The 19,006-nt window shown below is 34.4% G+C and overlaps 1 protein-coding gene across 1 annotated transcript in view; it reads left to right on the forward strand.

The window, feature by feature from the left end:
• Positions 1-19,006, forward strand: part of LOC149798862 (uncharacterized) — a 274,739-nt gene that overhangs the window by 170,298 nt on the left and 85,435 nt on the right. The window contains exons 6-8 of the mRNA XM_089957774.1: positions 4,207-4,302; positions 13,758-13,886; positions 18,917-18,991. Of these exons, the coding sequence (XP_089813900.1) occupies positions 4,207-4,302; positions 13,758-13,886; positions 18,917-18,991 (300 nt within the window). The remainder of the gene's footprint in view (positions 1-4,206; positions 4,303-13,757; positions 13,887-18,916; positions 18,992-19,006) is intronic.

Below are 19,006 nucleotides of genomic sequence, written 5' to 3' on the forward strand. Positions count from 1 at the left end.
GTCATCAATTGGCATAAATGTTTTTCTAATTAATAGAGATAAGAGCCAAAAGTCAAAGCATCAATATCTAATATGTTACGTGAAGAAAATCATAAAGAATATTATGTTCTGAGGAATAAACAAATTACCTACACAAAGTTAATGATATTTACATTTTAGTATGACAGATTTATAAGACTACCAACTCATCCAGGACTTTAAGACTATATAAAAAAACATTTTTAGTATGACTGATTTATAGGACTACCAACCCACCCAGGACTTTAAGACTGTAAATAGCAACATTTTAGTATGACTGATTTATAAGACAACCAACCCACCAAGGACTTTAAGAATTTAAATAGCAACATTTTAGTATGACACTTGTAATTCTACCACCACTACCACCCTACAAAACCCCCACTTTAAAAATATAAATAGCAAAATTTGACTATGCCACATTGATAAGTCTACCACCCCACCCTACCACGCCCAATTTAAAAATGATAAATAGCATCATCTTACTATAACCCATTTATAAATAAGGAGAAAAATTGCTGTCAGAAAGATTCACACAATCCTCATTAAAATCTAGCAACCCGTAACATGATAATTCCAAGGCATCTTACAAAATAAATACTTTTATGAATGTCACTATCATGTAAATGTCAGTCTAGGGTCATTATTTATGTGGAAACTGAGCTTGGGTGATTTAAGTAACACTTTGTTCATGCAGTCAGTGAAATCTGTTAAAGGATGCAGCTGAACAGGTGTCATTTGTATTATATGTCCTATCACATTAGTAAAATTAAGCACTCACACCTAATTGAATATGAGACTTGGGCAGGGAACAGGTATTCCTTTCACAGCTCTGTCAAAGTAGTTATTGACTGAGAAAATAAAGTGGGTATTGCTGTTACAAGCGTAAGGAGCCTAGTAACCCATGTCTACTGGTAGATTAGAAAGCTTCAGGTGTGAATTAGATCTTACTTACGAAAAAATGCAAACACAAATCAAATCAAAACTTTTATTGAATAAAACAGTGTTTATACAGCAAACACAAAATATAATACAAATAGATGTTGCTCACACTTGCTTGAAAATTGAAACAATTTAGGCCAATGGTAAACGATGTTGATGGACACTTCACTTTAAAGTGATTAATATTTAATTCACATTTTCAAATTATTAAAATATAATGTAGATACAAGCATTGTGTAATGAGGACCATAATGAAACAGATAAACACAATATATATCAGATATATTCATTTCTTTATGGGGATAGTGGCATGAAAATATAGAAATATTTGAATTGACAATATTTTGTACACACTGTAAACAGCTAGAGTTTCCAATATTACCCCTAGATTTATACCAGAATGTGTCATTCTTAGAAGATGACCCCTACACTACATGAAAATTTTCAGTAAAAAATGTCTGAGGTTGTAAGCAAGTGTATGATAGGTACAGTATATAGTAATCATCCTGTCCATCCAGCATTCATTAATACAACAGTAATGGCATTAAACATGGCAAATATTACTGGTCATTTCCTGCATATGCACACATTTGACAAATCACTTTGCTCATGCAAAGAGGAGTTGATGAGATGCTCCATTGTTTATCCATCATGTGTCATCCATTGCCAATCCATCCATTAGCAAAAGTTTATTATCACTACACCTTGGAGAATTAGCATGAACCTTGACACACCCATGGTCTGATTGGTCTGCTCATACATTCAATATTGCTGCAACATAGGCCATCTTAAAAATCTTGTTACTGCTACTTCTCTTGGTTGGATGGTTGTATCGATATAAGGTTTTCACTAAACTGACTTCTCACGATGTCTAGTTGCTCTTAAATGAAAATGGTGCTGATCTGATGTATAATATGGCCACCATGGCAGCCATCTTGAAGATCTTATTATTATAACCTGAAAAGAAAGTTGTATCGGCATGGTTGTTTCCAAAAGACTTCTTATAGTGTCCAATTGGTTTTAAATGAATATGGTGCTGATCTGACAACCAATATGGCCACCACTCACTGGCCATCTTAAAAGTCATTATCACTGCTCCATCTGAATCAATGATCATATTTTCACTAAAAGACTTATGATGCCTAGTTGGTCCTAAACAAAGTTGTGCCAATGTGTTGTCCAATATGGCTGCTGCAGTGGCCATTTTAAAAATCTAGTTACCACTACTTTGACCTGAATAGAAAGTCATATTGACATGGCATTTTCACCATATGACTTCTTATGATATCTAGGTAATCTTAAATGAAACTGTGTTGATCTGTTATCTAATGTGGCGGCTGCATTGTCCATCTTGAAAATGTTGTTCACACTGTATCTCTTAAGGTAACACTGATGTCAGCATTGAGTTTTCACCAGTAAACTTATAATGTTTTATTGTAAATTAAAATGGTGCTTATGTGGTGTCCAATATGAGGCCTTTCTCTACTCTTAAATGGAAAGTCATTTTGAAATGGGGGTTTTCATCTTAGAGTTTTATGTGTCATTGGTTGGTCCTTAATGAAAATGACTAACCCTCATTATGGCTGTAATAGGGACTTTTGATATGATTTAACTGTTTTCCAATTTTCTAGTGTTGTACATAGCCATATTGGATAGAGTCCACATTTCAAGAATGTTCTGCTTCTGCAGTCCAAAATAATACAAGCAGAATCTTTACAGCACACTCACCCCATGCCTTATGGACATTAATCATTTGGTTTAACAGGTCTATTTCTATGGTCTTTGTAGTGAGAACAACAGGTATTTGTGTTTATGCAAATTAGATGATTATTTACAGGACTTACAATTAGTTTTAGATTTTGAAAATGCTGATGATATTAGAGACAAGATAGTAGATTAAGTTTCTCTAATTAACAAGAGTATCTTATATATAGATTTTAAAGAAATAGATATTTTATACTTGAACTCTGACAATCTTTGCCAACCCTTACACATAAACTACATTTATTTAACATTTATATTTTGAGGAAGAGGTTGAAAGTGAGTGTGAGTTGATCAGATATATTATAATCATTTATATGTTTTCAAATCATCTTATATACACATTAGTGAGATCAAATGTTTAGTTTAATGTTGGAAACACAGATTGTAGTACCAAAAACAATCAAACCAGTTATAAAAATATGAGTTCATGCTGTCTCCTGTGAAGTCCGCTAGGCTGTGTATATATGCACTAAGCAGGCTTAATATGTGTGTGTGTGTGTGTGTGCGTGCGTGCGTGCATGCGTGCATGCATGCGTGCGTGCATGCATGCATGTATGTATATTAAGCCTGCTTAGTGCAATGGTCAATATGTTAGGTATGTAAGCCTGCTTAGAGCAGTGGTCAACATATTAGTTATGTAAGCCTGATGAGAGTGATGGAGAGGTGATGTAAGTCTATTTACATGAACAAATAGCTCCCAATTCCTCTAATTTTTGTTGTCCATGATTTTTGGATAAAATGTATGCATACAGTTTGTAAAATTAATGACAAACAACCATTGCATTTCAGTTTTTTGCCAGTGTTGCACCTCAGTGCATAATAACAGGAACATTGTGATTTGAGGGGTTTTAGTATATAGTGAAATAGATTTATTTCATCTTTTATGCTTTATTCTAGCATCTTTGTAATTTGAACTCTATTTAAACATGTTTATCATGTTTATAGATTAACTCTTCGTATTCAGTCCTAATTACTAACCAAGCTGAAGTTTGTTGAATCTTTGAAGATAGACAGCTTTTAGTAATTTTACAGTGGAAGCTCTGTCATTGATGCAGAAACCTTTTTGTATCTTTGTTATGCCATATGTCATTTAGAATTACAAAGTGGCACATGCCTATCATCCTTCAGAGATCAACTATTAATTAAGTTTTTCTAAATTTGATATCTATGGATTGACACCAGAAATTCATTTAAGTTTACAAGAGAAATAAACAATTTACAAGGGATTACAGAATAATAGGTCAAAAGTCAAGGTCACTTGCTTGACATTTTGGTTTTTTCAAGGTTATGTTTATAATTTAAAATGTATAAATCTCCCATTTATATGGGCATATTAATTGCCACTAGAAATTAATTAGACATTTGCAGTAAACAATATACAATTTACAAATAAACATAGTAATAGGTCAAATGTCAGGGTCATTTGATTGACATTTGTTAGACATTATCTTATACCAAGACATTTTGTTTTCTCTCTCATAGGTAAGATCCGATCCTACTCAGACCAACCCCACCTAGATGACATTAGCATTGCCAACCACAGTAGTCTGGCCCTTGTCACCCGTTTACAGTACTTAGGTATACTCTCTCTCTCTATATATATATCTTTCTCTGTCTGTCTGTCTGTCTCTCTCTCTCTCTCTGTGCTGTGCATGTAGGCGTTTTCTATCTCTGTTCAACACCTTATCCAGGCAGTGATATATATTTGTGGTACATATGACCGTATCTTGGGTACATTAGATTATATCTTTGGAATCTGTATTTATGGGTGACTACATTTGTATGGGAATATATGAACAAATTGTTTTGAGCAATATATAATTGCACACAAAGGAAGTTCATATTTTCCTATTCAAACATAGTATCATTATATGCTTGTTTAGCCTTAATGGTCATAGACCAGTTAGCTATTGGGATGGCCTGTTGTCAGCCATCTGCCTTCAAATCTCCATCCATCCATTAATGCTAATTAAGACAAGTTTGTTATTGCTACTCCTAATATCCACAGAGGATTGCCATGACACTTGACCCATTATCACAAGGTCTGGTTGGTCATAAATGTAAATGTAAAATTATCCTCAGGAGAGGGGTGTACCTCAGGGCAGCCTATTATCAGTCACCCATTTCAAGATCAAAATTAAGTCAGCATAACTAGATAGCCTAAGCCAGCCATTCCAATTGCTCATCATGCATGTATATTACTTTGTGTGCACGCAACCAGATTTCAGCCCACCATTTGGCATATGAATTTATCCTCACTTAGAAACAGCAAAACCAATTTTGGAAATATTACAAAAATCTGTGTTCTCAGATCACCACCATAGTTATCTTAACCTTACAAAATCATATTTGACCTTTGCAAATCTGAAAAAGTGCACCACAAATCCTCTCTGAGTAAATTCATTGAAGTCACAGCCACCTATCTTACCCATGTGTTCCTACACAGAGATGGTTCAAAAAAATGGAGTTGGAGTAGCATGATTGCAACACCCAATGGCATCATCATGAGCATGTTACTAGATAAAGCCTCAGTATTTTGTACTGCAGAAATTTACAGCCATATTCAAAGCTTTAAACTACATTAAAACTTCTAAAAAGAACAAATTACTTTGACTCTCTTTCCATCTTTAAAGCCTTGCAGAATCTGAAATCTGACAATCTGTTAATATCCCAGATCTTGCAGAAACATGATGATCTCCAAGAATCTGGGAATACTATTTTGCACTGTTGGCAACCTAGCCATAAAAGTATAATGTAAAATTCCATATATTGACATCAAAAGTATAATGTAAAATTCCATATATTGACATCAAAAGTATAATGTAAAATTCTGCATATTGACATCAAAAGCATAATGTAAAATGCCGCATATTGACATCAAAAGTATAATGTAAAATTCCATATATTGACATAAAAAGTATTATGTAAAATTCCATATATTGACATCAAAAGTATACTGTAAAATTCCATATATTGAAAAAAGTATAATGTAAAATTCCATATATCAAACATCAAAAGTATAATGTAAAATTCCATATATTGACATCAAAAGTATTATGTAAAATTCCATATATTGACATCAAAAGTATAATGTAAAATTCCATATATTGACATCAAAAGTATAATGTAAAATTCCATATATCAGACATCAAATAGTGTATAAATTGCTATGTTCTTTGTACTTGACAAATTAGCTAGAATGGAAACTTTACAAACTTAAATACATCAAACCCACTATTGGAGAAGTTTGGTTTAGTTTTATGGGGTTTAATGGCATTTTTTCGGCACATTTTGGGATATACATGGCAGTTATTGTATTTGTTTGGGGAAGTACCACCAACCCATCGGAAGCTACTGGCAAGCTTTCTCACATATGAGGTCAAGGTGAGATTTTTGAGTGATCTGAAGGGGGGAATGCCTTGAACCTTTGGCCATCCAGAACACCAAGTGAATATTGGGGAGTGGGATCCGTTGTATAGAACAAATCAGAGAACAGAGGTGGTATTGTTTGTATTTGCATATCAGGCACACATCCCTACTCACGCATAACTCCTGAAGGGTGAGCCTCATCCAAAGTGGGTATTCTGACAGCGTAGCACATTCCTCTTGAATGGGTTGGGTTGGGAAATACTGCACAATACGGAATTAATGCAATGTGGAGAAATACCATAAAGTTTAGACAACATTGAACTAAGGATTATGGATAAATGCTACACTGTAGTTAAGACAATATTGATTTAATGCAGTTTGGAGAATAAGACAATACTGAATTAATGCTGTATGGAGAATTACTACACAGTTCAGTAGTGTTCCAATTATCGATTATAATCAATCATTGGTTGGTTGGGTGAACCAATAAGTTAATCGATTTTCAAGCTCCATAATCAATTGTGTGGAAAGGGAGACTACTTCTTTTTAGTTGCATGCAAAAGACAGAATTTAGTAATACTCCTTTGTAAATGGTAAGCTATATAGGAATTCCAATCCACTACAGTCAGTCTGAATTATTTATTCCCTTTATAACTTACAAATAGAAAACCATACCATACTCAGAGGTTCAAGCTTTCATAGGAATGAAAGGGTATTGGGGGATTGTAACAGTTTTTCAGTTACATAAGACTGATAAGCAATAAAAAGTTACTTTCATTTAACATAGTTGTAGAACAAAAACAACACAATAGAATAAATGTAATATTTTTATCATGTTGAAGTATACATGTCATTACAAGAGTTTACTCCTGTACAGTTATTAACATTTTGAAGTCTTGAACAAATATATAACTGTATAACAAACAAAAATTAAAATTTGCTCTGAGTAACCAAGTATAATCAGTTATCAATTGTTAAGTGGAAAGAATTTTCAATTATGAAATTCTGACCAATACCCATCACTGTAGTTCAGACATTATTGAATTCATACAATACGATAAATGCTATAAAGTTCAGACATTTAATGCTTTTTGGAGAATCATACAATATTGAACTAATGCTGTATGGAGAACTATTCCACATTTCATAGAATACTGAATTAATGTAATTTGCAGAATTACTTCACAGTTCAGAAAATACTGAATTAATGCAATTTGGATCAATTTCTTCATTTGTCTTTTTGCATTTCTACCATTTCTGTGTTGTATTTATAATTTTCTCTCCAATCCTTGCATAACTTGTGTGTAGCTGTGTCCTTTTTGATTGAATTTGAGGGTTTTTAGTACCTCACTATGGAAGTAAAGCTTTTTTTTCATCCCTATTTGTGCATGCCAGTTTGCCTATTAAGCAATGCTAAAGTATTTTCCACCCAGTTCTCATTCTATCTAGTTCATTGTTTATTGTTTTTGGTATTTCCATTCACCATTCAGTGTGATGCAGGGTGTGGTTAAAATGTAGTCACAAGGCTTGCGTGTTTAGCATGAACTGCATGTGTATGTATGGATGGCTGGTTTAGCATGTACTGCATGTGTATGTATGGATGGCTGGTTTAGCATGAACTGCATGTGTATGTATGGATGGCTGGTTTAGCATGAACTGCATGTGTATGTATGGATGGCTGGTTTAGCATGTACTGCATGTGTATGTATGGATGGCTGGTTTAGCATGTACTGCATGTGTATGTATGGATGGCTGGTTTAGCATGAACTGCATGTGTATGTATGGATGGCTGGTTTAGCATGAACTGCATGTGTATGTATGGATGGCTGGTTTAGCATGTACTGCATGTGTATGTATGGATGGCTGGTTTAGCATGTACTGCATGTGTATGTATGGATGGCTGGTTTAGCATGTACTGCATGTGTATGTATGGATGGCTGGTTTAGCATGTACTGCATGTGTATGTATGGATGGCTGTCCTGTTTGTTGCATTTGGCCTAATGAGTTATGGAACTTAAGGAAGGGACATTCACCATGCCTATAGGACCAGGGAGTAGGGATCTGCCTCTTCCTCTTCATCACTGGAAGACCCTTTCCATCCCAGGCAGGGTTTATGGCACTGCCTGAACATGGAAAGTTGCCAGCTCCTATACAGGAAGAATCTGCAGCTCATTTCAGAGTACAGAAATTGCCTGCCACTGCATAGGTGGGATCACTGATATATGAAAGGAAGTTGTCATTTACTATGACAAATTCCCATGGAGGATAATTGCTAGATCTTAATAGCAAGTCCTGTGGTCTTCTTGTTCAAGTATTTATGTTGCTAAATTGAGTTTATCTCATTTGACAGTTGAGTTCTGATAACAGACTCACAAATAAGGTGTATATTGTCTGACTGGTCATTGCCTGCTAACCAGTTACCATGTATCAGGTACTTAGTAGTGTGTCAAGTGACAGTTACCATGTATCAGGCACTGAGTAGTGTGTCAAGTGAAAGTTACCATATATCAGGCAATGGGTGGTGTGTCAAGCGACAGTTACTAAATATCAGGCACTGGGTAGTGTGTCATGTGACAGTTACCATGTATCAGGCACAAAGTAGTGTGTCATATGAGAGTTATTATGTATCAGGCACTGAGCAGTGTGCCAAGTGACAGTTACAAAGTATTGGCAACTAAGTAGTATGCCATGTGACAGTTACCATGTATCAGGCACTGAGTAGTGTGTCATGTGACACTTACAAAGTATCAGACACTAAGGTGGTGCTCACCAGATAATATGTACTTTTGAGAGACTGACGTATGTAAGGTGAAGTAGTTCGCATTTAAAACATGCACAGTGGAGAGAATGTTTGCATACCTCTATGCTACATTAATTTAATGTGGATGATATTTCTTTTGGATGTTGTACTTTTGGAAATTTTACATGATTTAAGCACACTGCTAACTAAAATGACTGCTCCTTTGTGTTAAAAAATCAGTCTGAATTAGTCTAAAGTACACTATACAAAGCAGCTATTAAAATAGGGAAAATGAATTTTGCCAGACTAGACAGTACCAGCTTCTGAAAGTGCAATGAATGAATTACCAAATATATAAAATGTAAAAAAAAAGTTATCGGCTCTTTTTTATACAATTTACCTCTGAAGTTCAGGAAGTGAAAATGACCAAGTAGAGCTAGCACTTTTTTGAAAGGTGCACATTTGAAGTAAGGCCAAGCTGTATACTCTATAACCCATAGTACACCCATCAATCATACACCAAAATAAAGGGAATTAAAGGTTCTTTGCATTATACCTAAGATATACAAGGTCTTTTTTAAATAGCCAGTATAACCAGTGAGGAAAGCCGGGGACATTCTTTCTCTTTAAAATCCTAACCCTATGCAAAATGCGAAACTGTATAGCGCCACCTAAGTAGTATGTCATGTTATATATCAGGCACTGAGTAGTGTGTCATGTGACATTTACCACATAGTGTGTCAAGTGACAGTTACTATGTATCAGGCATTAAGTAGTGTGTCATGTGACAGTTACTGTGTATCAGGCACTGGCTTGTGTGTCAAGTGACCATCACCATGTATCAGGCAACTGGTAGTGTGTCAAGTGAAAATTACCATGTATCAGGCACCAGGTAGTGTGTCAAGTGACAGTTAGCATATATCAGGCACTCACTGGGTATTATGACATGTGACATTTAACATGTATCAAGCACCAGGTAGCTTGTCAAGTGACAGTTACCATGTATCAGGCACCAGGTATTATGTCAAGTGACAGTTGCCAGCATCTGTGTCACTGGTCACAATTTAGTGCTTAGGCAATTGGAGCAAAGTGCTCAAGGACACAACACATTAACTGACCAAAGATGATAATAATGATAAGCATGAACTCGTACACTCTGGGTTATGAGTCCAGCATCTAATGACTGAGCTACCATAGCTTACACATTCCATTAATTGACTTGCATCACGTAAGAGAGTGCAACAGGCCTATTCTATATCCCCAAGTCCACAATGGTTGATATTATGGTTTAATATATTGTTTAGTAAAATAATATACAGGTTCATTAATAATAATAAATTTATTTATTAATAATAATTAATAGTTATTGATAATATGAGATGTAGCATCAGTAGATAACAAGTCATTTTTTTGTAATATTGAAATGGGGTATAGCAACAGTAAATAACGAGTCCTTTTTATATTGATGAAATGGGATATAGCAGCAAGTCCTTTTGTGTAATAATGAAATGGGGTATAGCAGGAAGTCCTTTTGTGTAATAATGAAATGGGGTGTTACAAAGCAGCAGTAGATAACAAATGATTTTGTATAATAATAAAATGGCGTGTAGTAGCAGTAGATAGCAATTAATTTTGTGTGATAATAAAATGGGGTGTAGTAGCAGTAGATAACAAGTGATTTTGTGTAACAAAAAATGGGTGTATCAGCAGTAGATAACAAGGCCTTTTGTGCAATAATAAAAGGGGGGTGTAGTAGCAGTAGATAACAAATAATTTTGTGTGATAATAAAATCGGGTGTAGTAGCAGTAGATAACAAATAATTTTGTGTGATAATAAAATCGGGTGTAGTAGCAGTAGATAACAAATAATTTTGTGTGATAATAAAATCGGGTGTAGTAGCAGTAGATAACAAATAATTTTGTATAATAATAAAATGGGGTGTAGTAGGAGTAGATAACAATTAATTTTCTGTGATAATAAAATGGGGTGTAGTAGGAGTAGATAACAATTTTCTGTGATAATAAAATGGGGTGTAGTAGCAGTAGATAAGAAGTGATTTTTTATAATTATAAAATGGGGCATATCAACAGTTGGTAACAAGTCATTTGGTGTAATGATAAAATGAGGTGTTGTAGCAAGTCCTTTTGTGTAATGATTTTTTTGTATTGATGAAGTGATTTCGTGTAGTAATGAAGTGATTTTGTGTAGTAATAAAAGTGATTTTATGTAGTAATGAAGTAATTTTGTGTAGTAATGAAACTGATTTTGTGTAGTGATGAAGTTTCTGTAGTATTGAAGTGAGTTTCTGTAGTATTGAAGTGAGTTTCTGTAGTAATGAAGTGATTTTTTGTAGTAATGAAGTGAGTTTCTGTAGTAATGAAAGTGATTTTATGTAGTAATGAAGTGATTTTGTGTATTGTGTGTGTGTGTGACTTAGATTTTTAATGTAGCTTTAACAATTTTTCAGTTGTATCACTACGATGTCTGCAGTGTGGCAGCTTATAGTGTTGTCTAGGACTGGGACATCATGCCACAGACATGTAGCATAATGTTCCACCCAGTCACATTATCCTGACACCAGGCCGACCAGTCCTAACACTAACCTCTTAATGCTGAGTGCCAAGCGAGACATCTGTTAGTACTATTTTTGTAAGTCTTTGGTATGACTTGTCCAGGGATCGAACTCATGACCTCCCGCATCCAAGGCGGACTCTTTAACCACTAGGCTACCGGAGTGGTTGATTTTGTGTAGTAATGAAGTGATTTTGTGTAGTTATAAAGTGATTTTGTGTAGTAATGAATGTGATTTTGTGTAGTAATAAAGTGATTTTGTGTAGTAATGAAAGTGATTTTGTGTAATAATAAAAATGGGGTGTAGCAGCAGTAGATAACAAATCTTTTTGTGTAATAATGAAATGAGGTATAGTGGCAGTTAATACACAAGTCATTTCATGTAATAATGAAGTAGAGCTTAGTGACAATAGATAACAATCCATTTTGTATGGTACTGTCATGGAGTAGAGCAGGAAAACAATGGAACAGCAAGGACCAAGCCATAAAGAGGTGTGACATCAAACTGTGGAATATATAAAAATTGTAGTATCAGTTAATGAGTTCATTTTAGATGCTAAGAAAATATGTCAGAAAAGGGAATCTTTCTCCTGGAAATGAGCATGGATAGTGATGACTTTAACTGTCCCTTTCTGATTACTTTGTCCCATTTCGATGACTGAGTGTCCTTTTTTGATTAATTGGTCACATTTTGATGACTTGGAGTGTCTCTCTTGGATATCAATTCATTCATGTTATATATTGTCAAATTATCAATAGATTTCTTTCCTGTTACATTAGACAAAATTGATGTATTGATTTATCCATCACAATCTCATATTCAGTAATTATTTGGTTGAATGAAAGAGAATCATTTCATTGACATATGATAGACTCTCCTGTGAATTGGTTTGATTGAAATCCTGATAATTGATAAGGAAACCCATCTCATCTGTACACAAACTTCTATACACAATAGTGGCAAGAGACAGCTGAATTTAGAATGCTGATAGATCCTTACGTGGAATGAGAATCTCTTTGTTGTAGGACTACATCAGGCCACGGTGTCAGATTTCATTAATATAACAGAAACAGATCATTTAGAGTAAATTATTGATAAATGTATTATACAGTAAGCCTGAGGGTCCACCTGTATAAGAATGTTTGGTGGTGGGGATGGTAAGATGTGGAGTGGACTGTCTGCAGAACCTGCAGAATGAAAGGCTTTCTTAATAAAAACTTGGCAAGAGTGTTGTATAGGTGTTAGCTATTTTATTAATCTAGGGCATAAAGTAAGAAATTTTCATGTATGCTAAGTACATAATTGGTTTTCATTAAGTCAGGGCATAATGTAAGAAATTTTCATGTATGCTAAGTACATAATTGGTTTTCATTAAGCAGGGCATAAAGTAAGAAATTTTCATGTATGCTAAGTACATAATTGGTTTTCATTAAGCAGGGCATAAAGTAAGAAATTTTCATGTATGCTAAGTACATAATTGGTTTTCATTAAGCAGGGGCATAAAGTAAGAAATTTTCATGTATGCTAAGTACATAATTGGTTTTCATTAAGCAGGGCATAATGTAAGAATATTTTCATGTATGCTAAGTACATAATTGGTTTTCATTAAGCAGGGGCATAATTTAAGAAATTTTCATGTATGCTAAGTACATCAATGGTTTTCATTAAGCAGGGGCATAATGTAAGAAATTTTCATGTATGCTAAGTACATAATTGGTTTTCATTAAGCAGGGCTTAATGTAAGAAAAGTTTCATGTATGCTAAGTACATAACTGGTTTTCATTAAGCAGGGGCATAATGTAAGAAATTTTCATGTATGCTAAGTACATCATTTTTCATTAAGCAGGGGCATAATGTAAGAAATTTTCCTGTATGCTAAGTACATCATTGGTTTTCATTAAGCAGGGGCATATTGTAAGAAATTTTCATGTATGCTAAGTACATCATTAGTTTTCATTAAGCAGCTAGGGCATAATGTAAGAATATTTTCATGTATGCTAAGTACATTAATGGTTTTCATTAAGCAGGGACATAATGTAAGAAAATTTTCATGTATGCTAAGTACATCATTGGTTTTCATTAAGCAGGGGCATATTGTAAGAAATTTTCATGTATGCTAAGTACATCATTGGTTTTCATTAGGCAGCTAGGGCATAATGTAAGAATATTTTCATGTATGCTAAGTACATTAATGGTTTTCATTAAGCAGGGACATAATGTAAGAAAATTTTCATGTATGCTAAGTACATCATTGGTTTTCATTAAGTACTTCATTGGTTTTCATTAATCTGGGGCATATTGTAAGAAATTTTTATGTATGCAAAGTACATCATTGGTTTTCTATCTTACAGACTTGACTTCGGTTTGCCAGCAGGACCTAACAAAGTGTTCCACCCATGCCCTGTGTGATTGGCACAGTTTGGTCAATGTTATATGCAGATGTCAAAGAGGTTACTTCCTCCAGAATAGGATATGTGTGGGTGAGATATGGCTCCATATCGTAAAACTTAATAAATTCAAAATATTGATCCACAATGAAAGTTTTACAAAGTCAAATTTACGGTCACTATTTGAATGTTAAATGTGTGAAAATCATCTTGTTTGAAAATGTAAGTAGTTTATACATAATTATTAGAAAGGATCTGAATCAAGTTTGTATTAAAGCTGCGGACTGGCAAGATCAACCAGGCATCAGGCATCAAATTAAGTTATAGCAGTCACATAGTAAAACACATATAACATTCTTCAAGTTGGTGACTCATAATATAGAGGGATACCATATCTAAGGTTATTTTCTATTGTGGCTGTATTTATTAAATCAGTGAATGATTTAATTAGGATTCTGCTTGGTCAAGTCAGCAGACCCATATAGTAAACATGTCTGTCAACCATCAACACTTTGGTTTCAGCCAGCGGATAACTTTACTGTTGGATTTTGACCTTACTTTGTAACCAGGTTTAATATTTCATAAGGCCAGAGGAGCTTATGGTAAGGTCCTTCATTGTACGGCATCCATTCACAAATGCTATGGACTATTTCTTCTCAAAAGCCACTAAACAGAATTTTTTAAAAATTTGACAGAAAGTATCCTGGCATGAAGGCATGAAGGTGTTCAAATAATTCTAATCCACCATTAGATATAGCCACTACTGCTGAAATCAGAAAACCTTTTAAAGACTTCTTCACCAAAAGCAATGAACAAAATTGGACCAAAACTGAGGAAAAAGTATTTTGGCTTGAAGGTCTTTAATATTTATTGAACTATCAAATATGGTCACCATTACTAATAGATAGATTTTTAAATTACTTCTTCTCACAATACACGCCACCAAATTTGACCAAATTTTGATAGAAAGCATCCTGGCAGAGATGGCTTCTTAATTTTGTCCAACAATTTTGCACAGCTTCAGATATTGCTTAAATTACATAAAATAGAAAAACCTAAAAGCAACCTCTTCTCCAAATCCACTCAACAGAATCTGACCTGATCGAAAAATGGCATCATGGCATGAAGGTCTTGCCAATTTGTTCCAGTGATGCCAATCTGCCTTTAGATATGGCTGCTGTTATTAAAAGCAGAAAAACCTTTAAACGTCTCAAAAACATTCAACCAAATTTGAAGGAGGCATCCTATTGTGAAGGTCTTTCAGATTTGTTTCAAAAATTATGCCATTCCTTCTTCAAATATGGCTTCCATTACATAAAACTTAAAAGCTTTAAATGACTTCACAAAATCCACTGAACAGAATTTGATGAAATTTGAAAGAAAACATACTGGCTTAGGTGACTCTGAAGTCTGTACAAATTTTGATGATCCATCATTAAATAGAGCCTCCATTATGAAACATAGATAAACATAAAAATAACTACAAAAAAAACCACAGTAAATGAAACTATTTTACAGAAAGCATCCTGGCATGAAAACCTTTAAATTTATAGAAACAATACCAGTCTGCCATCAAATATGGTCACAATTACTAAACATAGAAAAACATTTACATGACTTCTCCAAAACCGTTGAATGGAATTTGAGCTGAATTGATAGCAAGCTCCCTGTACATGCCAGTTTGTGTATTAATGTATTGTAAGTAGCCTAATATGAGGACTATTGAGAATCACAGGCTTGGAGTTACTAAGAGTTCTTCCCCATGCAGAGCAAAAGTTAAAACAAAAAATTATTTTAAACTCCATGATGCATAAATTTCAATAAATCAAGCTTTACATATTTGGAACTTAACCTTTTACCTTACAGAGCAAAGTTACCAAGTGCGGTGCGCTATAAATAGAACACCTGTTACTTATTCAACTCTATACACATAGGCCTGCCTGTTAACTGTTAAACAATGTAGTGTATGTTACATTTAACAGCAATTTTAACCATTTTACATTTTGGTACACATCTATTCTGTATGGAAAAATTTAAGAGTAAAGTCCAATCATTATAGCAATGTAATTATTGTTCACAGAAGAATTTTTTTAAAATCTTGAGAGAACTCGTTCACCGTCAAGTCAGTGAAGCCATGTGACCAACCATAGCTGCCATTTCTCATACTCGAAATTTTACAAGTTTTTGTCCATGTCTACATCACTAAGTCATCTGAATTTGATAATTTATAAAAACTAATTGCTGCCTACATCAATATCAGAGTCTTTACCTAAGTTATTGAAGCTTTCACAGTTGTGATTCTAATCGTGAAAACTTCATAAGTACTGAATGAAATCCGCGACCTCCATTTTAGACAGTGGAGAATATGACCTAGTTACTTTAAATAGCGGATTTCGACCAGAGCATAAAGAGTGACCACGTGATCTGATGTAATGGTCATTCACAGAAATGAATGTAGTATCTAATAGGAGGTTTTCCCTGAAGGTGACGCTATGAAAACCCGCTTAAAATGGCTGATGTTTACAGCAGGCGTCAAAAGGCGCTTCCATGCGAATGGAGTAGAGGCATCAAAAGGCACTTCCATGTGAATGGAGTAGATGTGTCCAAAGGCACTTGCATGAGGTAAAGGGTTAAATGGAATAATATGTCATTCAAGCTGAAGAAAAATATAAAATTGAAATATAACCAGTAACATGCTAAATAGATAATATAAATTTTAAGATTAATTTGGAAATGAATAGGGTATGTGCAATGTTATGAGGCCTTCCCACTGCACTGGTTTTACGTTTAATAGCATCAATAGCTCACCCATAGCTATTGTTTAGCATTCTTTTTCATGCTCAAAAACTGCACCATCCATTTGATGTGCATCCATCCTTCCTTAGAGTGAAGAATTGTCAGTATTATGCAATTCCTTGTGCAACTTGCCTTGTCCTTGGTATATTATGTGCAACACATTAGCACAGATAGTGTTTTTCAAGGACACTGATGTGGTCAGACATGTGCCAAATTTGCCAGAGAAAATTTGCTTGTAGCAGTGTTTTTTAACCACCATTGAGGCCTGGCCTCTACAATGACTTACCTCTAAATGGTGTTACATTATCTGTTCGTTTTTCAAAATACGTTGCATGGTAACCTTTTCCATCCAGTTTTCAGTTCCTTCAGGGACATAGGATTTCTTCATGTAAATCTACAGGGATTAAATACACTTCCTATCTAAATAATTTTATATCTTGGTACTGGTAAATCATGGTGTGCAAGAAATAATGACAGCTTGCTAACTAGATTGTACATGTTCTTAACTCATTCAGCCCCAGCACTATTATCAGTATCTCTGTGATATGCCCCAGAAGCACTAAGCTGTGTTTAGCTGCTTGTGCCCCAGAGGTTTTGCCTGTTTAAAATTTTTTGTAAACATCGTGCACATGCATTCACTCTTACCTTATTTTCTCTTCTTATATCTAATAAAAATTGACAAAATTTTCACCAATTATTCCAAATGAATTTGTCTACACAGTGATTTATTTTTTTCCTATTTGTCCAAGTCTTTCACAACTTATTTGTACACTATTTACTAAATTATGTGCAATGTTTATGCGTAAGATCTCTATCATCATCGCTCTCAGCATCCTCATCTTCTGACAATTCAATCTCAGAAACTTCTATGTCCGAATCTAAATCTCACAAACTTTCCAACTGCCAAACATATCTTTCCTCCGCTTGCTCAATATTTTCGAGATCAGACCCAAGAAACTCCTCATTTTCGCTCTCATCAAAAATCACTCTTACGTCCTCCATCATTTACGATTTTTCGTGAACAGAACAAATGTAGTGAAACTGCTCTCAATTAATAACTTCTGGCTTCTGAACAATTCAAATTTGCACAAATGAAAGTAAAATCATTTCTGATTGGTTTAATATTGGTCTGATTCTTGGGAAAAAAATCATTTGTAACCAATCAGAGATGTTGTATCCAACACATATCTACCATTACTAGAGACAGGATCAGCCATTATATGCAGTAAACAAACTATGACTACAGGCGGGATCAGCCATTGAATGCAGAAACTGGATCATGCATACAGATGAGATCAGGGGAGAATGAGTTAAGTCTAAATTGACACTGAAGGAACCACATCGTATACAGTATCTATACTAAAAATTTGATCCATGTTGAATTTTTTCACATTGCTATTGTATGTATATATACTTTCTTTATTCAATACAATTTCTATAAAACACTTGAGAACTTTTTATCTTACATCTGGTATGGTATTGCCAAGAATGGATAAATTTGAACCATCTGGTATGGTATTGCTGAGATGATGAAAAACACAAATTTTCAACATTCTACTATCTAATTTTTTAATGTTAATCCTCCTTGTTTTCCATACTCTGGACTTCTGATTTCTGCAGAACAACTTTTGACCAAAGATTAGAATTTCAATGAAATTGGGAAAACATGATTGTATTGCTGTAACTTTGATTTCCTATCCCAAACTTAGAGACAAAGAAAATAATTCCCAGCAAAACTGCTGTAAAACGTGTGTTTCAAGGGGGAGTGGGGAAAATAGACTATTTTATTTTCTGAATTCAGTCAGTTAATGTTCTGGTGATGGTAATAAAACAAATCAAAATCTTTGTAGTCTATATATGAAAATCATGCCACTCAGAAATCCATTACAGCCATAATGATGGGCACCTTAAAAATCACTGTTCCTCCTGGATGGACTTCATGTCAACACAAAGTTTTCACTGAGAGACTTCTCATGAAATATAGTTGGTCCTAAATGAAAATGGTGCCAATCTTACATCCAATATGGCTGTGACAGAAGCTAATTTGAAACTCTTGCTATTGCTACAAAATATCGGAGATGGTTTCAACACTCTATTGTTAAAAAACTGCAGTGGTCTTTTCTTAAAATTCCTGGAATTTATTTTTTTTTGCCACTAGAGCATCAGTTCTTGTTCTGTTCTTGTCTGATGGGATGTCTAAAAACCTTATATGTCAATTGTTATACATTTATAACTTTATGTATTTGTCTACATGATGTTTAACAGTCATGTGTCTTTGTTTACTTGATATTTAACAGCCTAATGTCTCTATTTTAATCTTACCCTAGCCTGCAGCACTTGGTGTCCAGATGGGTTCTACATGACCAGGAAGTGTTCTGCTGAGGCTGATGTCCAGTGCAAAGGTAAATCAACTTGTA

Source organism: Sinohyriopsis cumingii, chromosome 5, assembly GCF_028554795.1.
Source record: "Sinohyriopsis cumingii isolate HCF-2022 chromosome 5, ASM2855479v2, whole genome shotgun sequence".
Taxonomy (NCBI): Eukaryota; Metazoa; Mollusca; class Bivalvia; order Unionida; family Unionidae; genus Sinohyriopsis; species Sinohyriopsis cumingii.